At 37.5% G+C, this 24,986-nt stretch overlaps 1 protein-coding gene across 4 annotated transcripts; it reads left to right on the forward strand.

Annotated features, from left to right (window-relative positions):
* Positions 1-728: 728 nt before the first annotated feature.
* Positions 729-23,925, forward strand: LOC121409330 (keratin-associated protein 5-2-like). 4 transcript variants are annotated; one of them, XM_041601262.1, is made up of 6 exons: positions 729-834; positions 9,156-9,258; positions 12,697-12,816; positions 15,752-15,907; positions 19,808-19,879; positions 22,601-23,925. In XM_041601262.1, the coding sequence occupies exons 2-6, from the start codon at positions 9,250-9,252 to the stop codon at positions 22,682-22,684; spliced, it is 441 nt and encodes a 146-aa protein (XP_041457196.1). In that variant the 5' UTR covers positions 729-834; positions 9,156-9,249; the 3' UTR covers positions 22,685-23,925. The 4 variants fall into 4 exon arrangements, with proteins under 4 accessions (XP_041457196.1, XP_041457199.1, XP_041457197.1 ...); XM_041601263.1 differs by having other exon boundaries at positions 752-841; XM_041601264.1 differs by having other exon boundaries at positions 826-915.
* Positions 23,926-24,986: the final 1,061 nt, after the last annotated feature.

The raw sequence follows: 24,986 nt of genomic DNA on the forward strand, positions 1-24,986 counted from the left end.
ATGGGGTCTCGAAAAGCACCCTAAACACGTAATTTCCATATTCTGAAAATGCACCCCTTAACAAGTATTGGCGTGTGAAACCATACCCTTAACAAGTATTGGAAACAAAACGATGCTCTTGGCAAATATTCCCTGAAATGAACCCCTAAACAAGTACAGGAATGTATTATTGTTACGGGTCCTTCGGTGGTCGGCTTTACCTTATTTGGGTTTAGTACGACCCCACCTTCTATACCTCGCGCAAATCGTACTCTAAACACGAACAGTTGGGGCAAAAACGACATCCTTTATAAAACATTTTAATTTTGTTTTATCATTCCCGCAAATTCGACCCTAAACACGTAATTTTCCTAGCGAAATAGATACCCTTTTTTCATTATTTTTGTGTTTTTGACACCCTTATCACGTTACGTACGTAACGTGCCCTATCGTGAAAAGGACATCCTTTTTACGTGTTTTTTTGGTCGCGCATGGTATCCACTCGTCAATGTAAGTGGCCCCCCCGGGATCTCAATCTCGCTTGCTGAACAATATCTTATGGGCATATATATCCAGAAGGGGGGGGGGGGCCGAGGCAAAATGATATGTTTGCCCCCCAATATTTTCATTGGTGGGGCGATCGCCCCCCCCTGCCCCCCAGGATCGATGCCTCTCGTTTCGGCCAAAAAAGAGCCAGTCATTTGGATCTGGCGGGCCCGATCGACTAGCCGTTTTGTACTGGCGGTACTAATCAGCTAGTCGTTTTGGACCGGCGGTACCCGGCCAATTTTCTATGACACCGGCGTTCTGTTGTTATGCTGTATCGAATCAGACCAATCGGGCTGCCGCAGTAAGGTAACTTGTATTAACTAAGTAGGCCCTACCGGTATATCTAAGTATCTATCAATTGCCTGCATTTCTTCCAAGGAATGTTAGGTTAGTTACGCTTCATATTAAATCGTTTTGTTGAAATGGTTTTACCGTAACGATAACGGTGAACGGTAACCGGCCAGGCCCAGGCCCGGGCCCCGGCTTAGGCCTAGCTACCCACTTGTTCACTGCAGTGCAACCATTCTGCCTGTGAGTGTGGGGAATACCGAATAGTGCAGGTAGGACTGCACTATTCCCCACTGGTATAGCCTACCCAGTTGTTGTGTGTCCGGACAGGTTGTGTGTCCGGATGATCAATTTAATAAGTCATTTGAAGAAATTTACAGGCGAAGTTTCAATAATTTTTAGTATACCCAATTGTTGTGTATCCGGACGGGTTGTGTGTCCGGACGATCAATTTTAGAAAGTCATTTGGAAAAATTTACAAGCTAAGTTTCAGCAATTTTTAGTACAAAATGTTAGGAAATATTACAAAGAACAAAATACAAAATGACTACAAAGATTGAATTAATATTCTTACTGTAATCCAAAGACAAAAAAGAAGGCTTCAAAAATATAAAGTGTCCGGACACCCCACCCCCCATCCTATGGTCAGTTCCCCCATGTCTGCCAGTATAGGCGCACGGCCAATATGGGAGACTCTCCAATAGGGGAGACAATCTCCCACATTGGAGACTTGCTTTGCAAAAGGACAAAAGAAACAACACCAACAAAAGCATGATTTTTTCCACCCAAAATTTTGTCTCACTGAGGTCAGAAGCCCATTTGTTTTGTGTGTGATTGACAACAAAAATCCTTATCAAAACAAAAGTAGACGGTGAATTTTTAAAGTAGACGGTGAAAAGGGGTAATTTTTCATGAGGAATCTGCTTATCACATTTTTATTTGCCGCCAAGGTAATCCTTTTGCCGCAAATGTAAACAAAGGAAATTGGTCTCCAAAACTGGAGACTGTCTCTGAAATTGGATAGGGCCTACCCAAATTCTTTACAAAACTAAAGTCTCTGATATTGGAGATAATCTCCCACATTGGAGACAGTCTCCAATATTGGCCGTGCGCCTCTACTGTCTGCGCGGTCTCCCAAGTCTGCGCACCCGCGTATCTGCGCGATTTTAGTTACAGAAGAAACGCAACGAGCACGAACTTTACACATGCACTACATAGACACTAAAGACAGGTATTCATAAAAAATCCGACTCAAAATGGTGGAAAAATGATGAAATCAGGGCATTTCATGTGATAGACCAAAAGCTTCAGTCTCTGTATTTTGGTTGTTCTGCTGAACTGCGTTGGCTCACTCACCAATACATAGACTGAAAAGCTTGGAGGCCCGGACGTACAGACAACGTATTTTAGCAGTAACGTTAGATCGAACAGCGGGAACCCGATTTTCCGATCGTTTTTTTGTACATAAAATGTCATATTATGAAAAAAAAATCACATCCATATTTACGAAAAAATGTTTAAAATTCAGAAATATCGTACCTTAGACCTCAGTTACCGCTAATTCTTTTGAAATGATGATCGAAACATCGTCATCTTCGATCCTTTCGTTGGTCAAGGTAAGTTGCCATCTTGGATGACGTCATCATCATTACAGACGTATTTACCAGTCGCTACCTATCGCGATTTGTGCCGCTGCTTTGCGCTGCGCTTGGACATATTGATGTGCATGCGTTCGGAACTTGTCGCTCGCATTGATTGGCCAAGATATCGAAAATTTAATCGAAAAGCCTTGATAAAAGCACAACTCGTTGACGGCTGCCATATTTTCCTCTCCGGCAGATCGGTCAAAAAATAAGGAATAACCCGGGGAATAACTCATCGGTAACGTATATTTTCAAAATATTATAAAATGTATATGATATCAATAGAAAGATTAGAGTCTAACGAATATAGTGGACCTTCGTCCAAGATAATATAATGTCATTTAGAATCTAAAAGAAGTAACAAATCTGGACAAAACCCGTCCGCCGAATTGTCGGACCAGATTACACATGAAGGCTCGTACTGACACATTGCCGTCGGTAAATGGGGATTGTAGTAAAATGTCAGAAATTGTTGAATAAATCCCCAGAAACGACGGTTATTGCTGTCTATTCATGTGACAGCCTCAAAATACAGCTTTTGTCATCAAAATCCTCGAATCGTGTGCAAAGTGAATGAGTGCGCAGACATGGGGTACCATTTTTTTTCAATCTGAAAATGACTGCCCGAGATTTTTTCCAAGAAAATTTATATATTTCAAATTTTATGAGATATTTGGCACACTAGGCCTAACTCATTATGATATAAGGAACATTATCAACTGAAAGATTTTGTGAAATATAAAGAAATTCATGTTAAATCTTAACTCAAATTGTTAGGTGCGCAGACTTGGGGCCCACCATCATACAAAATGTAGGAAATATTATAGAGAACAAAATACTAAATAGAAGATCATTGAAGATGATTACAACTATAGTATGATGGTGGGCCCCAAGTCTGCGCACCTAACAATTTGAGTTAAGATTTAACATGAATTTCTTCTTATTTCACAAAATCTTTTGGTTAATAGTGTTCCTTACATTATTAAGAGTAAGTGTAGGATGGGGGGTCGGGTGTCCGGACACTTTATCTTTTTTGAAGCCTTCTTTTTTGTCTGTGGATTACACTAAAAATATGAATCCATTACTTGTAATCATCTTCTATTTTGTTCTTTATAATATTTCCTAACATTTTGTACTAAAATTTGATGAAAATTCGCTGGTAAATTTTTCCAAATGACATTCTAAAATTGATCATCCGGACACACAACCCATCCGGATACACAACAACTGGGTATACCAAATTTCTCATTAAAAAATGGAAGAAAATATAAGATTCTCTTGAAAAAACCTCGGGCAGTCATTTTCAGATTGAAAAAAAATGGTACCCCATGTCTGCGCACTCATTCACTTTGCACACGATTCTGGGATTTTGATGACAAAGGCTGCATTTCGAGGCCGTCACATGAAATGCCCTGAATTCATTATTTTTCCACCATTTTGATTCGGATTTTTTAATGAATACCTGCCTATGTATTGCATGTGTAAAGTTCATGCCCGTTGCGTATTTTCTTTTACTAGAATTGCGCAGATATGCGGGTGCGCAGACTTGGGAGACCGCGCAGACATGGGGGAACTGACCATACAGTAGAGGCGCATGGCCAATATTGGAGACTGTCTCTAATGTGGGAGATTTATCTCCAATATGACTAGGTATGTTGCAAAAAAAATAAATCTCAGAAATAAGGTGTTTTCTTCATGGCATCATTTAGAGCTCATCAAGACCTTTAACACCTCATTTTTCTCAATAGCTCCAGAAATAAGAAAGTTATTGCAGTTTTAAGGTATTATAAATTGCCTATTCAATTCTTATGTATTTCTTTGTTTTTTAAGCCAAAAGTTGTGATCTTAACTGGGACCAAGGTGCACTAATAGAAAACAGAAATGCGCATGCATTTGCACATGGAAGTGCCCCAAAACACTCCCCAAAATAACAGACGCCGCCGAAACAGGGACATAAAAAAAAACATCTTTAGCGTCAGTAGATTTCATTCTAATTTCACCACAATATAGTTTAAATGTTGCTCTATCGGAATGAATACATTTTAGAGTGGTATGATACCTGTAAATGTGAATAGCCAAGAGGTTGAAAGCAAGGCCAAAGTTCCAGTAGCACACAGAGTCGCAAGATTAGCAAGTGAGAATTTTTTCAAGTCTATATAGCTGCCATAAACATTCAACTACGTAAAAAACAATGATGCAATGGGGAATAACTTTTCCTTTGACATACAAAAACAATACAAAGCAATGCCTCCACAGTCGCCCTGCAATTCTAGCCAGCACACTCAATGCCTCATTCAGAATGCACCTAGAGGGCGCTTTTGCAACATACCTATATTCAATATCAGAGACTTTTGTAAAAAATTTGGGTATCCAATTTCAGAGACAGTCTCCTGGTTGGAGACCAATTTCCTTTGTTTACATTTGCGGCAAAAGGATTACCTTGGCAGCAAATAAAAATGTGATAAGCTGATTCCTAATGAAAACTTACCCCTTTTCACCGTCTACTTTAAAAATTCACCGTCTACTTTTGTTTTAATAAGGATTTTTGTTGTCAATCACACACAAAACAAATGGGCTTCTGACTTTAGTGAGACAAAATTCTGAGTGGAAAAAATGATGCTTTTGTTGGTGTTGTTTCTTTTGACCTTTTGCAAAGCAAGTCTCCAATGTGGGAGATTGTCTCCCTTATTGGAGAGAGTCTCCCATATTGGCCGTGCGCCTCTTCTGATTGAATTCATATTCTTAGGTAGACAGCTGGCAGCCGTCTGTTTCGAGGAGTTTTTTAACATTATTTTTTTTTTATTTCTCCTCGTACACAGACGGCTCGCTATCATGCAGCCATCATTAGGGGACTTGCAATGCAAAATCCCCCCGTCGGGGCTCTTCAGTTTTTGTCTTTAATGAATAAAAATTTTGAAAATTAACGCGACCAAAATGCAAATTTATATTCCCTCTTGGCATTAATTGCCAAAAAACAGAGAAAAATGAAGTTGAAAGGAATAAAAACAGTGACTTACCTCGGCTGTCGCGCAAATTCACTTCCCCGTTTTATCCGATCTTAAGTACATAAACATATGGCCATTGAGTCCCCTGTACAGATCGCGCTAGAACTTCGGTCTCTGTATTTGGTGAGTGAAGCCAACGGAGTTCAGCTGAACAACCAACAAAACAGAGACCAAAGCTTTTGGTCTAATTTTTAGGTAGACCAAAAGCTTCAGTTTCTGTATTTTGGTTGTTCCACTGAACTACGTTGGCTCCACTCACCAATACATAGACCAAAAGCTTCAGTCTCGGTATTTTGGTTGTTTCGCTGAACTACGTTGGCTCCACGATAGTAAAATGTCAGAAATTGTTGAATAAATCCCCAGAAACGACGGTTATTCCTGTCTAATTTTTAGGGTAATCCAAAGACAAAAAAGAAGGCTTCAAAAATATAAAGTGTCCGGACACCCAACCCCCCATCCTATAATCCTACCTCGGATTATATACATACAATCTAAATATATAGTGCAGGTAGGACTGCACTATTCCCCACTATGGACGCCAATGCTGTATGATGTTACGAATCAGGGACAACTTGGACCACGGCCCGGGACATCTCGCCGGACCGCGGGCCGAGTTGTCCCACCCATTACGAGATTTTTTTTCTACAAATTTGCGTCTATTTTTCCGTCATTTCGAAATTTCTTGTAAAGATTTTCGAGAGATATGGTTTGATGGTAATGTTCTTCACTTTCTATTAATTTTTTTTTTCGCTGAATTAAAAAAAGTGTAATTTTAGGCGTTTTTCGACAGCTCGCGATTCCCATAGGCGTGCGTCTATTAACTGTGTCGGTGCGCGGCTCGGCCCCGCTCAATAACTAACTTGATTTTTTGATCATTTCTCCTCAAAGTACCACTTTTATCGCAGAAGATGGACTTTGTTGTATTCCATTACCTCCATTTTCTCATCACAAGTATAAAATTTGGTGTATTTGCACGATTTTTTTCATGTTTTTCACCTTTTTCTCTCTGGTCGCAAGAAGCGAACAACCGATGAACGGCCTGCTGCTCTTCATCGCAATTCTCCGTAGCTCGGCCGCCTAAACTGGCGGGGTGGGATTCAGCCCGAATCCACAATGGAAGTGGGCGTGCACAGTCAAAGAGCTGAGCTTGACTGAGTGAGAGTTTGAAGCTTGTCAGTGTCGTATAATTATGTAGGCTCTGCCTTTTTGTTGTAAATATATATTTTAAAATTTTTTCTATATTGATTTTCCCTGGTTTCGAGCTTTAAGATTGTAATGTTATGATATGCTTCAATTTCTTTGACTGAGTGTGACTGTGGTGTGGATGTTTGAGTCGCTCAAAAAATATTTTTACGTGGGTAGGGGCTCGGGACGATTTCACTCTTGCCTCCGAAATGCGAAAAAAAAATATTCGGGGTGTAGCTGTGTGGGCATGCCGGGCTGAGGCTAGCCATCAATAATTTTTTTTTTTTTGGGGGGCTTAATTTCTAACTTCAAATTGATTATTTTTAGGCCTATCATGACGAAAACCTCCCTTTGAGAACACTATACCCCAGTTTCCCTTATAATCAATTGTCTTCTCCAAGTACTTCAAACCCTAATTGCCCCAACCCCCAAGCATGAAATTTAAGTATAAAAACACCTGTTTCTTGACCTTGGTCCGAAGATAACACAACCGCCCAGCATCACAATGGATTGCAATGTGTGTAGTTCTGAGCCTACTATGGAGTTCCATGTATACACGTGGTGAAAGTGCAACTTTTTTCTTCTTTCTTTCTTTCTTTCTTTCTTTTTCCTTCCTTCCTTCCTTCCTTCCTTCCTTCCCTCCCTCCCTCCTTCCTTCCCTTCTTTCTTTCCTTCTTTCTGTCTGGCTGTCTTATTTTTTTTTCTTTCTAGACCTATTTTTCTTCATCCACCCCCTTTCCTTATTTTGAGGTCGATTTTCTTCGTTCGAAATTGAAAATGGACTAATATTGGATGTCTGAATATATGCCTTTGAAAACGTGATTTAATATCGAATACAATAATTTCATTCCGAAGGTCCTTCTACAGGCAGACCGGTACTCCTATCGTCTGCATCGCAGGTTCCGAGCGTTGATCGTTCAACCAAAATTAACGTCGAGAGCAAATGACCGTAGCAATGTATGCTCCTTAGCGTCCATAAAACTTACACATTGCTCACTTTCCCTTTCCAAGGATTTATCAAAACAACGACAGCATGACCGTTGCCACCATGAAATATTATGGATGATCCAGACTCGTATAGAGCTCGAAGACATAATAAATAGAGTACAATTAGTCTTAGGAAGTAGTAGCCATGATGTTTATTGCTCCTCTGATATTCGTTCGCGCCGCATCACATCTTTCGCGTAGTAGAAATATAGATCTTGGATATATCACAACAGTCTCAATCGGCCATTTTGTTATGAATTTTGAAAGAATTAGGAGAGGTATCGTGACAATCGAGGCACAGACTGGAACCTAAAAAAAAATCAAAAGTTCTCTTCTACATGTACCCCAGTCTTAATCGGCCATTTTGTTATGAATTTTGAAAGAATTAGGAGAGGTATCGCAACAGAACTTTTCGTTTTTTTGAGGTTCCAGTCTGTGCCTCGATGTTAGGATACTGCCACACGTAAGACCTTCATCCCACTCACACAAACATGCAAGGTTAGTATACTAACCTCGCACAACGCACGTGATTTTATAGTGGATTTTGACGTTTTCATTCATCAGACGAATGTGAGGGAATGAATTATAAAACACGCCAAAAATTTCAACATACATCATATACGTAAATTACATCAATCAAGTTACTTAATTTTATAAATTTATTTGAAATTATTTGTAAAAATGATTGTTTAATGCTTACCTCCAAATTTCGGCCAAGATCACTCCGTCTGTCCGTCTACTTGTTCACTGCTACCATCCTGCCTGTGGAGAATCTACAGGTAGGACTATGTTATGCCAGTGCTGTATTGAGCACATACTTTAAAAAGTCATTAAAATATCACTTTTTTGACAAAAATTATTAATTTCTATACAGTTGCAATTCAATTTTCATTAGTAGCCTCGAATAATTTTTGTATTGACCAGAGCGCTCAAAAACTTGAATTTTGGGCATATTTTTGTGTACGCCCACTATTGGTGGAAAGTAATATGGCAAGAAAATTTTGATGAGGAGAAAAATAAAAAGAATGAGGCAGAGGGTAAGGGAGGAGAGATGGAAGAAAAAGCCACAGATGAGGAAAAGGAAGATAAGGTAAAAAAAATAAGAGAATCATGTCATTTGTGAAGAGTGAGATCAAATGTTCCAAATACTTGGATCCTTCATACACACAGACTATTTTATTTTCTGGTAAATATAATGATAATATATAAATATATCACGTTTAAAAAAGCATCAAGTGCAAAATTCTTTCCAAGGGCCCAAATAACAGGCCTACCCAACAAACTAAGGCATCGATCTTTTTCAAGTGATAAAACTAGGTCAAAGTATGTGTCATTCTTGTACTCACGTACATGCTTATGAATGGAAATAGTGTTGGTTCCAGTTAATTGTTTTGCTAATTTACAGCAAGTGCCTGATTATTGATAACATAAGCCGTATTTGTTGTTGCTCATCACACCCACATCATGCAGTGTACATGTTATTTGAATTACATGTTTTCTTCCTTTTTGCCACAAATAGGTCCATGTATGTGTCTTGGCAATTTATAGCATCCTCCTAGCAAGTCATTTGGCAGTGATGGAAAGGAAACAATTCTCCAAGTAAACATAAAAACATGGCTGATGTGAGTATCACCGCTTGTAATAATTTGAAAAAATATGCTTCAATAGAACTCTAGCTTGCTTTATCAGAAGTCTCTAAAAAATTACTCTGGACCTCTATAGCATTCCGGCTAGTTCTCTCTGTTTACCTGGCTTGGGTTGAGTGTGGCAAGTGAAGGAAATTGATGCTCTGAGTAGGATTTGAACTCATTACCCTCTGATTTAGAAATGGGAGTCAGAACTAATGTACATGTACACCACGATGCCTGGTGAAGCCTCCACCAGTGTTCAGTATGTTTTGCTGTTTGAGATGTGATTGTGTTCAATCATGCCTTTTAGGTGTTTTTTTTAATTCCACTGTTAAGGTGTATCCTGGTAAACGTATCTGCTGCTTCCAATGTTTAGCCTTACAGGGTTAAATGTTGTGTGATTACATGTATATCTGTATGCAACCTGTACATGGTACACCACATTTCATGTTTAAAACTACATGTATTTTGATTTCATTCAGACTTAGAATGGAAGTTTATAGATGTACAATATCAGTGGATCAGGGCCAGAGCAAAGGTCATTTAAACAATTGATACTTCCCTTAATTAAAGAAAATAGGATTCATTTTTGTCTCACCTCCAACGCAGTGAGAATATAGGCGCCGCTTTTCCGACGGCGGCGGCATCAACACCAAATCTTAACCGAAGGTTAAGTTTTTGAAATGACAGGATAACTTAGACTCGACGTTTCGGACAGGTTGACTGTCCGTCTTCAGGAGTGAAGACGGACAGTCAACCTGTCCGAAACGTAGAGTCTCTCTACTACTTATCATCTCTACTCGCCGACTCAAGTCAGCATCTCCTCATCAGCTCTACTACTCAAGCTGTTCTCAACTCATCATTTCCTTCTGGTTTACAGTCCTTTTCAGGACTGCTTTCAAGAAAGAATACTATCAAATCTCCACTTTCTTGCCTATCCATTTCTTCTCTTCTTCTATCCACTGTTTCTATAACACTCCACATGGTGTAGCGTAAACCACATCAGCGAATAGTAATCAAGTATCACTGAACAATTTGTGCAAGTTTCAGGTCACATGATTAAGGTCAAAGGTCATATATGGTCAATGAACTTTGGCCGAATTGGGGGTATCTGTTGAATTACCATCATAACTTTTAAAGTTTATTGGTCTAGTTTGTTAAACTTGGACATAAGAGTAATCAAGTATCACTGAACATCCTGTGCTCATTTGAGGTCACATGACTAAGGTCAAAGGTCAATGAACTTTGGCCAAATTGGGTGTATCTGTTGAATTACCATCATAACTTTGAAAGTTTATGGATCTGATTCATGAAACTTGGACATAAGAGGAATCAATATCATTGAACATCCTGTGCGAGTTTCAGGTCACATGATCAAGGTCAAAGGTCATGTAAGGTCAATGAACTTTGGCCATGTTGGGGTTTAATGTTGAATAACCATCAGGGCTATTCCACGGTTACTCACGTTACATTTGGAGACACCTTGACTCATACTTGGAGCTGTAACTCCATTATTATTGATAGGAACTAAACATCTCCTTATCACAACAAAGTACACAGTCTGACTATCCTTCGTATAAAAACAAAACTTGAGAAATTCTATTATGCTCCTGGCAAATCTTTGGAATGTGTCGGTTACTCACGTTACATGATTTGGACATGCATAAAATTAAAAGTCAACATTTAAGTGAAAAGTCTCCTCATACAAGGCTTTTATGAAAGTTGATTATATCCATTTCAAAGAAGTGTATGAGGGAGACAAACTTTGCATATAATTAAAAAAATAAAGAACACATGGTTTTTACTTGGGGTGCAGATAATATGGTTACTCACGTTACATTTTGTCTATGTATGGTTAACAACACACATGTCATTAAAAATTCAATAATGTGTGTAAAATTCATTGCTAGGAACATCTAAAAGAGATTTTATACCAAAAATTGGAACAATTGGAGCTTTATTAGGGAGTAGGAGGGAAAAGTATGATTTCGCTTACTAATTATGCATTAATTAGCATAATCGCTTAATACCAATTTGCATGAAATAAATTACTGTATAGTATTGTAGATTGTGTCCAAGACAACCTGCATGCAAATTTTCGGCATGATCGTGCGGCCAATGGCCGAGATCTCAAGGGGGGCCTGGGAGCCCCCCCTCTCCCCCACCCCCCGGGCCATATCAACTCCCAAAATACCCCGGCCTAGATAGGGTTACAGGTAAGGGCATTCAATGTCTTGTTCAAACACTCTTTAAAGTTTGGTTAATCAAAACCAAGTCTTACTAATGCACTCTTGCATTGTGAATACTTCTACTAATATTCAATTTTTTTGTGTGATTGTATGACCACTGATATTTTGATGAACAAAGAGTCACATCAAAGAGATGTACCCTCATTTTGCTTTTAATTAATAAAAAATAACTTCGCAACTCACCATGAGACTTAAAACTTGACATCCCACAGAAAATGTTACCGAACTGAATAATTTTTACTGGTTACTCACATTACATGATGGTTACTCACGTTACAAAGTTACTCATGTAACGTTACAGTTTTTCTTCATCAATTTAAAAAAAAATTTGTACTTTTCAATGATTTTGATCGTCATCACTGTGTCAAAGATTGTTTGAAGGAAGAGAATTTAAAATCCCACCAATTAACTGTGAAGAATTTTTCTCTCAGAAAACAAAGTCATTTTTTTGGTTACTCACGTTACATCACCTTAGCAGTTTGCAATATTTATTTCTTGAATGAGTACCGGTACTACAAATTTACTTGAAAAGCGGTTGTGTATTTTAAGTAATTTGACTCTTCTAAACTTCAGAAATATGTAAAGTGGTATGTTGTTGCAACAACAAAATGGTAATAAGGCATATTTCATTTTTCACTATTTTTCTTGTATTTTGGTACACAATGGAAGACACAACTTTTGACCATTTTTTTCCAAAGTATACATATGAAAATAAACTTTTTATTTCTTGTTCCTGAAACTATCATGTATGAAGGACTTTAAGTATTAAAAAAATCAAGAAAATATTGAATTTGAATTTTTAAGCTCATGTCCACCAACCTGTGGAATTGCCCATCATATCTTCTGTAAGTTTATTGGTCTAGTTCATAAAACATGGACATAAGAGTAACCAAGTTATAGTAGTTTTCAAAGTCAGCACTACTGCTATACTGAATCGCGTGATGCAGGTGAGATGGCCAGAGGCATTCTGTTGGGAATCGAACCACTTGTTTTTTGAAGACTTCATTAAACATCCAGATATAGACAATTCAATGGAATTCTTCAAGGTACACCACATATTTTTTTGTTGGTATGTGTTTAAATCTTAACTAGATTTTCTGTATTTCCTTGCAGGCTTTAGAACAATTTATAAGAGCATCGTTAATAATATTTATTGATTAACGTTTTTTTTTCATACGCACAGTCAGTGGAAGAAACCCCAGTTAGCGAACTTGCTTTACCAATTCCAGTCATTGTTGTTATTGCTGTTGGAAGCTACATTTTAGTCATAGTCATAATCCTTGTCATCAGGCAGTTCTTGGTTGTAAGTATACCCCCAAACAAAAGATATATATGTTGTACATGTCATAATAATTGAATTTTTTTTTCTGCAAAAGGGCCCAAGTAAAACTTGCCAACACTTTTTTTCTTTTTAAAGAAACAAATATAAACGTAAAGAAGGAAAACTAAGAGGAAACACAGAAATGGAAAAGGAGATAGGGAGAAAGACAGAAAGAGAGAGGATCCATGATATTTTATTTCCAAGCGCTAGTATCAATCATGTATCGCTTATAATCCCTCTTATCAGGCAAGCCAAGGGTTAGACCATAAACAACAGCTGATATTACGTAAGAGCAGCTCTGCCTGTAGAAGGCCTTTTGGAATTAGATTATTTTATATATCCTACATAAATTAAATCCTGTATGCTGATTGGTTTAAATAGCATCATGTGACCAAACATATTCTCACTATTTTGCGATAATGTCGAAAATGAAACGCCCACCAAAGAAAATGTGCTATTTCGCGACGTCAATGATGGAATAGTTGACTCTTCCATCATTGACGTTACAGATCATTGACACAGATCATGCAATTTCTCGAGCGCACCGGTCAGCGAGTTGACTCTACCTGGCAAGTCCTGTGAAGGGATGGCGCAGGCACAAATCCGCGTTCCTCTGAGCGCATGGTTTCGGAAAACGTTAACTATTTTTAAATTCAGATTAGGAAAAGATGAACTGCGTGTACAAGAGTAGATAAACTATTGTTCTACCTTATTCAGTTATTAAATGTAGGATATAAAACAAATATACCAGGCCTTTATTTTGAAAGTATAGAGGGAATTATTTATCCTCGGTTGTACTGGACAAATTACTATTTTCCCCTCGGGGGCTTCGCCCCTTAGGAAAAATAGTAATGCCAGTCCAACCTCGGATGAATAATTCCCGCTATATGTACTCAAAGCCTGGTATATTTGTATATTATTTGATATTTAATCAAGTTTTCAAAGGCATATTGAATTTTGAAATCATATGTTATTCTGTTTTCAGTTTCGGACAAAGAAAATCGGCCTTGAAATAAGGAAACTGTTATAGAGAAATAAGAAATTACTGCATGCGATTGTTTGCTTGAATCGGCATGCTGCGTATGTAATTGTTTTTTTTTTAGGACCTATCGAGGTCAAGAAACACATGTTTAGATAATTAAATAACTGACCCGGGGTGATTTAGGTTTTCCATGGTTTTCCAACGATGGTTTTGCCTCATGCTAGAAAATTAGCAAAACTTTAAAATGATGTAATGTTCAGTCATATTTTACATGTGTTTTTTTTTAATGAAAATTTTAGGTTTATGGTTGATGATTGTTAAATTCCTATTTAGCTCATCCGGTCCGAAGGGCAAGATGAGCTTATCCCGTGGCGTCCATCGTCTGTTGTCCGTCCACAATTTCAAAATGCTACTTCTTCGCCATTTCAAGTCCGATTTCAATTCTGTTTGCTTTATATGATAGCACTAGGTGGGGGATTCAAAACTTCTACACAGAATTTTGAAATTCAGTAAATATGCTAATTCATGCGCATTTTTCAAAATTCACTAAAAAAGCTTCTTTATTTGTTGAGCGATTTTGAATTTTTCGCTTCCATCTGGTAGAGCTTCATGAGTTTCACCAAACGTCTACACAGAATTTTGAAATTTTGACTAGAACAATTTTTTTGCTAATTTATGCGAAATGAATTTATGCATATTTTTCAAAATTCACATAAAATGCTTCTTCTTTATTTGTTGACCGATTTTGATTTTTTTTCTTCCATCTCGAAGAGCTTCATGAGGTTCACCAATCTTCTTCACAGAATTTTGAAATTTTGACTAGAACAATTTTTATGCTAATTTATGCAAAATTAATTTTACATATTTTTAAAAATTCACATAAAATGATTCTTCTTTATTTGTTGACCGATTTTGATTTTTTTTCTTTCATCTCGAAGAGTTTCATGAGGTTCACCAATCGTTTACACAGAATTTTGAAATTTTGACTAGAACAATTTTTATGCTTGTTTTATTATGGGAAATTAGTTTATGCATATTTTTAAAAATTCACATAAAATGCTTCTTCTTTAATTGTTGACAGATTTTTACGTTTTATCTTCTTCCATCTTGTAGAACTTGATGAGGTTCACCAAACTTCTACACAGAATTTTGAAATTTTCAGTAGAAAATTACTTCTGCTAATTTATGCAAAATTTATTCAGAAATCACAGAAAATGCCTCTTCTTCTTTATTTGTTGACAGATTTTGATATTTTTTCTTCCATCTGGTAGAACTTCATGAGGCCCACCAAACTTATACACAGGATTTTGAAATTTTTCAGTAGAAATTTAAGTTCATTTTATGCGAAATGTATTCATAAATCACAGAAAATGCCTCTTCTTTATTTGTTGACAGATTTTGATTTTTTTTCTTCCATCTGGTAGAGCTGCATGAGGTTCACCAAACTTGTATACAAAATTTTGAAAATTTGTCTGGAAAATTATATTCTTATTTATGCAAAATTTATTCCAGAAAATCACAAATCACAATTTTTTTTTTCTTCATTTGTTGATCAATTTCAATTTTGTTTGCTTTATATGATAGCTGGAGGTGGTGATACAAAATTTCAACATAGAATTTTGAAACTCATTAAATATGCTTATTTATTCATATATTTTCAAAACTCACAAAAAAACTTATTTATTTAATTGTTGATTGATTTTGGTTATTTTTGTTCCATCTGAGAGCTACATTAGGTTCACCAAGGTTCTACACAGAGTTAAGAAACTTTGACTAGATAATAATAATGGGCTGAAATTAAAATTGTTTAAAATTTTGTTGCGAGATGCCGGATGAGCTACACGTCATTGATGTGCTAGTTCATTTAAATAAACTTTTTTTTGGGTGTGTTTGACCTTTTATTTTCGTCCAAAACTCTGTATCATCCATGCTTAGGCAAGAGGTATTTGCGTAGAATGTGCACCTTGTGGTAGAGAAGATGGAAGTCTACAATGCTGTGACTGTTGGATAGCATTGGCAGAGTCATGCAACTGTTGTGCTTATCCTAATATCAAAACATGTCTAGATGCTGTGTGTGGACCGGCTAAACAGGTATGCTTCTATTCTGTGTGGCATTATAAACATGAATCTTGGTTGAATAAAGCTGCTATTGGATGCAGTTTGTGTAATTTCATTGCTTAAGAATAATTTTTTTATTGGGGGGGTTCTGGGTGAAGTCCACAAAAGAACTGTAACAAAGAACAAGACAGTCAATCTGCCTGAAACATGGAGTAACCTCTCTTCACTTCATCCTGCTACTACTCAAGCCATCGCTACTCAAGCTATATTCAGCTCATCTGGTTTACAGTCTTTTCAGGACTTAACTCATTTTCAAGAAAAGAATACTTCTCATTTCCTCTTTTCTCGTCTTTCCATTCCAATCTTTCTGCCTGGTGAACCGTAAACCTTCTTCACGTTAGAACAAGAGTTCTTTTATGAATCTGGGTGACCTCCACCTTATAGGGCCTGTTTTTTTTTGTCAGAAATGTTTGGTTTTTGTTCTTTGTCACATTTAATCTCTTTCTATGCTGGTGGTGGTATGGGTCTACTTGAGTGAAATGTTTACTTTCATTTTTTAAGCCCTTATAGACGGGAAGGGGGGGGGGGGGGGTGATCTCTAGTGTTAGAGGATAGCGCTGTATCATCATTTCATGACTAATTCCTAATTTGTGCATTCCATGTCTGACATCTTATGGGGCCCATAAAGGTAATAATGTTCCCCACAGTACTGTTAGGGTTAACTGCATTATAACCAACAGAGCTTTAACCCTAATCAGGCTAGGCTTTTTGCGTAATAGCTGGGAACGGAAGGGGGGGGGGGGCGGTGATTCAACCCCCATGCTTTTTCAGGGTTGAAATGTCTTACATGTAATAAAACAAATAATGGCTTAGGTTAATACAGAACAAGGGAAATATTCGGGGGGGGGGGGGGGTAGAAAATGCACTGCTGTACACATTCCTGAACAAATTATTTCCATCCGGGGGGGGGGCACTTACATTGACGATTGGATACCATGCGCGACCAAAAAAAAGACATAAAAAGGATGTCTTTTCAAGATAACTGGGCGTTGTGGCGTGCGCCTGTAATCCAAGCTGTGGGGAAGTTACAAATTGATGCAGAGGTTCGAAGTTCGAGCCCTGGTCACGTCTTTCGGATGGTGACGTTAAAGGTCGGTCCCAGACGTAAATAATCTTATCTGATTGATACACGTCTGACAAAACTCAAATACACACACGATAGGGCACGTCGCTGTACTTGTTATGGGGTTCGATTCAGGGAATAGGCTTGCCAAGGGTATTGTTTTGTTTCTAATATTTGTTAAGGGTAGGGGTTCACATGCCAATACTTGTTAAGGGGTGCATTTTCAGAATATGGAAAATGCTTTATATTTAGGGTGCTTTTTGAGACCTTATGCGCACATGGTATCCACTTGTCAATGGGTTAGTGGCCCCTCCCCGGGATTTCCATACCATTGAGTTTTTCTCTGTGTGCAAAATAACCCCCTAAACAAGTTTTTTGCGGGCTTCATTTGCACGTTACAAGTTGTCATCAGGGGAGCGTTTCATGAAAGGACTTGTCGGACGTTTTATCTGACAAGTCCTCTTTTATCCGACAGTTACTATAATAACAGTGCTTCTCAACCAATCAAAATCCAGGAAAGTTGTCAGATCTGACAACTTGTCGGATGAAAATATTGATGGAATGCCCCCCAGGATGTGATCCCTAAAAAGTTTTTAATAGACAAAATCATATTCATGGGTATTGCATGCCCCCCAGTGTAGTCCAGGATAGAAGGGGCCTAACCTTGTTTTTTAGATATACAATGTTTTTTTATGGTTTCTGGTCAATTCGAAGGTGCTGATTATGAATCTAAATGATGCCACTTGTTACCTTGAGCATTTACTGCAAATTGGCAAAATCCAATATGGATGCCAAAATATTCAAATTACTCATGAAAATCATAAAATTGTCCACACATTGGCTATTAAGAACATTCAGTTGTGCTGCAAGAGTGAAATACTCTGAAAAAATTATTTTTAACAAAATATTTGTTTTCTTGATATTCAATTTTTACAAAAGTGAGCACTAAAATGCAAGTAATAATAATCTATGAGTGAAGTAAGGTCCGAAAACATGATTGCTAACAATATGTATCATTTGTTATGTCATGTGTGTGTTAAATCCTGTATTTTTATTTTCAAAATGGCCTCCAAAAGCCCTACTATTATGTTCAATGTGAATGGGCAAAAAAATCACATGACTGAGTGAGCAATAAAATGCATTTTATTAAGATAACAAGTGACATACTGTCTAAAAACATATTAACAAAATATATTATTTAACATGCCATGTGTGTGGTAAATCCTGTATTTTTATTTTCAAAATGGCCTCCAAAAGCCCTAGAAGTGTTATGTACGTTGTTAGAAAGGACAAAAGGACAAAATAAATCACAAGGTGAGCACTAAAATGCATGCTTTTGTGGAACACTGCCTTAAAATATGATTTTGGGGCCTATCCTGGACTATAGTGCAGTTAGGGTTAAAATACCTAGGAATGCAATGTTAATACTTTTAATTGTAAGTGTCATCCAAAATTTATCAGGTAATAATTAAAAAAGCTCCAAGGAACCCCATAATTGACCAGTCTTTCAAAACCACCTTAAAAAAAAGATATCGTGAGGGTTTAGGGTTATGTTTTTGATACCCATAATGAGTGCACGCGCGGCTTGCATCCAAAAGTGAAAATACACCCCTTTAAATGTGTCTTTTGGATCAGCATGTGTACAGCAATAAATTTGACTGGTCCTGCGGGAAATATCAAAATTTAAAGTGTTGAATTATTCATAGCCTGTTTACCTCATGGACTGTCTTTCTGACAACCAGTTTGTTCAAAGCATGGTAACAAATTTATAATTATCTACCTATTATACTAATATCTATGTTCATATTTTCTGTTTTTAATGCCTTTCTACTCAATTTATTTCTTGGTCTTCAATTATATTTTCATGCAATATACATGTTTACAAAGCTTTGTAAAACATGTTTTTTTGTTAAATTTGATTGGCATGCTTCATATGTGTAGTTTATCCATTTTTGTACCAGAATATGGTTTTTCCTTCAAAATATGACTTTACTTTTGGATCATTATGTTTTGGGATCAATAGAGGTTGGCAGCTCTGTATCGGGGGGGGGAGGGGGGTACATTGACGAGTGAATACCATGCGCGACCAAAAAAACATGTAAAAAGGATGTCTTTTTCAAGATAGGGCACATTACGTACGGGTCAAAAACACTAAATGAAAAAAGGGTATCTAATTAGGGTCGAATATGCGAGTTTGTAAAAAATGAAGACTCAAATGTTTTATAAAGGATGTACTTTTTGCCCAAACAGTAGATTATGATTTGTACGAGATATAGGACGTGTGGCTCTACAAAACACAATGGCCCGAATTCACATAGGTGGTTTGAAATGTGTGTTTAGGGTGCTTTTCGAGATCCCATGGTCGCGCAGGGTATCCACTCGTCAATGGAAGTGGTCCCCCGGGCTCTGTATATAAACCTTTTTTTTTTTTAATATTTTTTTTTTTTTTTTTTTTTTTTTTTTTAAAAAACAAGTGCACACCTAGTTGCCAATTATGCATATAGCATTTCCATTTATTTGAAAGCAGGATAAAAGAGCATTGTCGATTAAATGCCTTGCTCACGGGCATAGGTGCCGCGGCCGGGGATCGAACTCTGGACTTTCCATGTATAGCCAGGCGCCTTAGACCACTCGGCCACGGCACCTCCACTCATTATAGCTCATTCTCTTAGATCATCATACATGTATATATGATGGCCCTGTACTTTTTACTTATATTTGTAAAAAAAGAAAGAATTTTCTTGGTTTTCACTTTTTTATTCTTGTCTTCCATGTATCTGGCTTCCTTGGGCTTTTTTCTTTCTGTCCAGAAATGTTCTGTTGAAAAATGTCTAACTTGCCATGCCTGTTTGCAATGCTGTGACAACTCTGAGGGTTGCGAGGTAAATATTAAACATTTAAAGATAATTTTGGTCTTTTTATTGCATTCCTTGAGGAGTAATTAATGTAAAGTGCAGAGAGTGCCGTTTGTATATGTACCGCTATAGGTAAAAAAATCCCCAATCTACTGCCAAAATCTGCTACAGTGGATCAACATTGCTGTGAATGGAGATTTCTTGGGCTCTTTTGCGCATTTTTATTTATTATTTTTGTCTCACATGCATAGCAGAGTGAGACTATAGGCGCCGCTTTTCCGATGCGGCCCCGGCAGCGACGGTGTCGACAATGGCGGCAGCGGCGTTAGCACCAAATCTGAATTGAAGGTTAAGTTTTTGAAATGACAGCATAACTATACTAAAGTATATGGACTTAGTTAATGAAACTTGGCCATGAGGTTAATCAAGTATTACTGAACATCCTGCTTGAGTTTCATGTCACATGACCAAGGTCAAAAGTCATTTAGGGTCAATGAACTTACTCTTAGACCATGTTCGTGCAATCAAGTTTTTGAAATGTCACCTAACTTTGAAAGTTTATGGATCTGATTCATGAAACTTGAACATGATAGTAATCAAGTATCACTTAACATCCTGTGCAAGTTTCAGGTCACATGATTAAGGACAAAGGTCATTTTAGGGTCTATGAACTATTGCCAAATTGGGGATATTTGTTGAATTACCATCATTTCTCTGTAAGTGTATTGGTGTAGTTCATAAAACGTGGACATAAGAGTAACCAAGTATCACTGAACATCTTGTGCAAGTTTCAGGTCACATGACCAAAGTCATTTCAGGTCATTGAACTTTGGCCATTTTAGAGGAATTATTAGATTGCTGTCATAATTTTCAAACTTTAAATGTCAATGAACATAGTATTATATCATTATATGAATGGTGTTTTTTGTGAATAATTATTTTATAGTAGTTTTCAAAGTCAGCACTGCTGCCATATTGAATCGCGTGATGCAGGTGAGACGGCCAGAGGTATTCCACTTGTTGTTTTTCCTTTTCTTTCCATGCTGAAAGATTTGCCATAAGGGTAATGTAATGTGCTGTGTGTGTTTTGTGTTTATTTGAAAAAAAACCAAGTTCATTTGGGTCTGAGCCAAAATTCCTGAAGGTGTGACAGGACAGAATTTTTTTTTTTCTTTCATCAGAGAAAAAAACAAAAGTGCAACAGACTTCTACTGTAACTATTAATAAGACGTCATATTGTAGGACTTGAATATCTACTCACATAATTGCGTATAGTCGTAGTCCTTTGGACACATCAAATTTCTAGTGTTTAATGGGGTCTCGTGACCTAGCTTAGACTCATGCACAAATGTACTATAGGCGCCGCTTTTCCGACGGCGGCAGCGGCGTCAACATCAAATCTTAACCTGAGGTTAAGTTTTTGAAATGACATCATAACTTAGAAAGTATATGGATCTAGTTCATGAAACTTGGCCATAGGGTCAATCAAGTATTACTGAACATCCTTTTAGAGTTTCATGTCACATGACCAAGGTCAAAGGTCATTTAGGGTCAATGAACTTAGACCATGTTGGAGGAATCAACATCAAAATCTTAACCTGAGGTTCAGTTTTTGAAATGTCATCATAACTTAGAAATATATGGATCTAGTTCATGAAACTTGGACATAAGATTAATCAAGTATCACTGAACATTCTGCACGAGTTTTATGTCACGTGACCAAGGTCAAAGGTCATTTAGGGTCAATGAACTTTGCCCGAATTGGGGGTGTCTGTTGAATTCCCATCATAACTTTGAAAATTTATGGATCTGATTCATGAAACTTGGACGTAATAGTAATCAAGCATCACTGAACATTTTGTGCAAGTTTCAGGTCTCATGATTAAGGTCAAAGGTCATTTAGGGTCAATGAACTTTGGCCGAATTGGGGGTATTTGTTGAATTACCATCTGAAAGTTTATTGGTCTAGTTCGTTAAACTTCGACATTAGAGTAATCAAGTATCACTGAACATCCTGTGCGCATTTCAGGTCACATGGCCAAGGTCAAAGGTCAATGAACTTTGGCCGAATTGGGTGTATCTGCTGAATTACCATCATAACTTTAAAAGTTTATGGATCTGATTCATGAAACTTGGACATAAGAGTAATCAAGTATCACTGAACATCCTGTGCGAGTTTCAGGTCACATGGTCAAGGTCAAAGGTCATGTAAGGTCAATGAACTTTGGTCATTTTGGTTTTTTTTGTTGAATAACCATATCTCTGTAAGTTTATTGGTCTAGTTCATAAGAAGTGGACATAAGAGTAACCATGTATCACTGAACATCTTGTGCGAGTTAGAGTAGTTTTCAAAGTCAGCACTGCTTTATTGAACCGCGTGATGCAGGTGAGACGGCCAGAGGCATTCCACTTGTTGATAGGATTAATTGATATGAAGATTCTCCATGGTGAATCTCTAGATAGCAACCAACCTGTTAAGACTGAGGAAATGTTTATTGCAAATAAGAAAAATTATTTATATCCTCTCAAAGTCACAATGACATCCTAGTTCATGAGATTGGCCTTAAAAGTGATCTTGAACTGAAGCGTGTATTTATGATTTTAAGTTGTTAGAAATTACAGATGTAATGTTTCCCGTTATTTGATATTTTCAAATAATTACCTAATCACTAGTTGCAAATGATTCAGTTTGAAGTGCTTCTCTGTATATTATTTTGTCCCTTTTTCTAACCCTGATCTTCTATACAGTGTGCAGGTATTGACTGTGCTTGTCAGGCACCTGAATGTGAAAGCATTGATTGCTTATGTTTTAAGATACAGCTTCAGTCATAGAGACCGTCAAAACATCAACTGCTTATGTTTCAAGATACGGCTTCAGTCATAGAGACTCGTCAAAACATCAACTGCTTATGTTTCAAGATACACCTTCAGTCATAGAGACTCGTCAAAACATCAACTGCTTATGATTCAAGACAGCTCCAGTTATAGAGACCCTATTCAAATGATTTAAGATACATCTTTAGTCAGAGAGACTAGTCAAAACATTGATTGCTTTGATTCAAGATACAGCTTAATGTTCAGTCATATTTCCCCTACGGCGGCCGTACAGCGAGTCGAAAACAGCTACATGTAATTTATTCCTTCATATTCAAATCAGCTATATGTACATGTAGCTGATAAAGAAAATGTTAAAACGGCTGTTTTCGACTCTCCGTGTGGCCACCATAGGGGAATGTGACTGCACCATTAGTCAAAGAGACTAGTCAAAACTTTGTTTATAGGCAGCTTTAGTCAGGGAGACTACAGTAGTCAAAACATTGATTGCTTATGTTTCAAGATACAGCTTCAGTCATGGAGATTAGTCAAAGCATCAATTGTAATGTGTTTCAAGATACAGCTCCATTAATGGAGATTAGTAAGGTCAAAGTTTGAGGTCAATGTTACAGTTTACTGCAAGACTCTCCTGTGACACATAACTCCGCAACTGTAAGTCACTTTTCAACCAAACTTGGATGGAAGATGTAATTAGAGGGTCTGCATGTTATGCTGCAGTCTGAGGTCACGTGGTAAGGTCAAGGGTCATTTTTAGGTCAACGTCAAAGTTTACGTGCAAGACTCTCTTATGACACATACATGTACCTCCGCAACCGTAAGTCACTTTTCACCAAAACTTGGATGTTGATGGGCTTGGTGGAAACACTGGAAAGAGAGAGAGCATCATCGATCTGGCTTTGTGGAGTGGCTGTCAGGCCCATATTTTTGGAGTACTTCAAACAATTTCAAACAATGAAATATGGATTTTCATGATTAATATGCATATCTCACTAAATAGAAATCATGAAAGTCCACAGGGCGAGCAGCAATATTCTTAGTATATTGACTTATGAACAGTTTTAAGCCCCATTCCACTTGTACAGGATTGTGTATGTCATTAGCAGGCAATGCTAGCACCTTGAACCCCCCCCCTGTCACAAGCCTGCATGTCCATGAAGGAACAGTTTTCCACTGAAATGAGCACTCAAAGTGGGATATTATCCCGGGGGGGCCACTTACATTGACGAGTGGATACCATGCGCGACCAAAAAAACACATAAAAAGGATGTCCTTTTCACGATAGGGCACGTTACGTACGTAACGTGATAAGGGTGTCAAAAACACAAAAATAATGAAAAAAGGGTTTCTATTTCGCTAGGAAAATTATGTGTTTAGGGTCGAATTTGCTGGGATGATGAAATAAAATTAAAATATTTTATAAAGGATGTCCTTTTTGCCCCAACACTTTGTGTTTAGAGTCCAATTTGCGCGAGGTGTAGAAGGTGGGGTCGTACTAAACCAAATAAGATAAAGCCGACGACCGAAGGACCCGTAACAATAAAACATTCCTGTGCTTGATAAGGGGTTCATTTCAGGGAATATTTGCCAAGAGTATCGTTTTTTTCCAATATTTGTTTTAAGGGTAGGGTTTCACATGCCAATACTTGTTAAGGGGTGCATTTTCAGAATATGGAAATTACGTGTTTAGGGTGCTTTTCGAGACCCCATGGTCACGCATGGTATCCACTTGTGAATGGAAGTGGCCCCCCAGGGATATTATAGAGAGGAGTGAACACGTACATGACATAGATCTGAAGAAAACAAACTAAAAATATATCTAGTATTCCTTTCTTTCTCCCTTATGTTTTTCCTCCCATTTTTTTGTCAATTGATAGGGGGAAGGGAATGTGCCCCCACTGTTACACAATAATTGTTCAGCTATTTCATACTTTACACCTCAGGTTGGTGCACTGATTCCCCTTTCAATCAAGCCTCATGCGGGATGTCCCTTGAACTTGTTCAATTTCATGATTTAATGAGCCTAGATAGATAAGGAAAATGTCCCTGCTGTAACCATGGATGTTAAAATGGGGGTAACATGCTAGAGATAGTTCAGAAGTACATGTACCACAAGCTTTAATAGAATGGGCTGAAATGCATCACTGTTACATAACTGTATGTATATTAAAAATTGTGGAAGCTAGACCAATGAAGTTTCATAGAACTAGAAGTTACAAAATGGAATGAGCTTTCTCACTCTGTAAATTACAATGAAGAATGATACTCTAATGTAACTTCTGAAGGTTTCCATGGCGAAGAA

The sequence above is a fragment of the Lytechinus variegatus genome, chromosome 2 (assembly GCF_018143015.1).
Source record: "Lytechinus variegatus isolate NC3 chromosome 2, Lvar_3.0, whole genome shotgun sequence".
In the NCBI taxonomy this organism is placed as follows: domain Eukaryota; kingdom Metazoa; phylum Echinodermata; class Echinoidea; order Temnopleuroida; family Toxopneustidae; genus Lytechinus; species Lytechinus variegatus.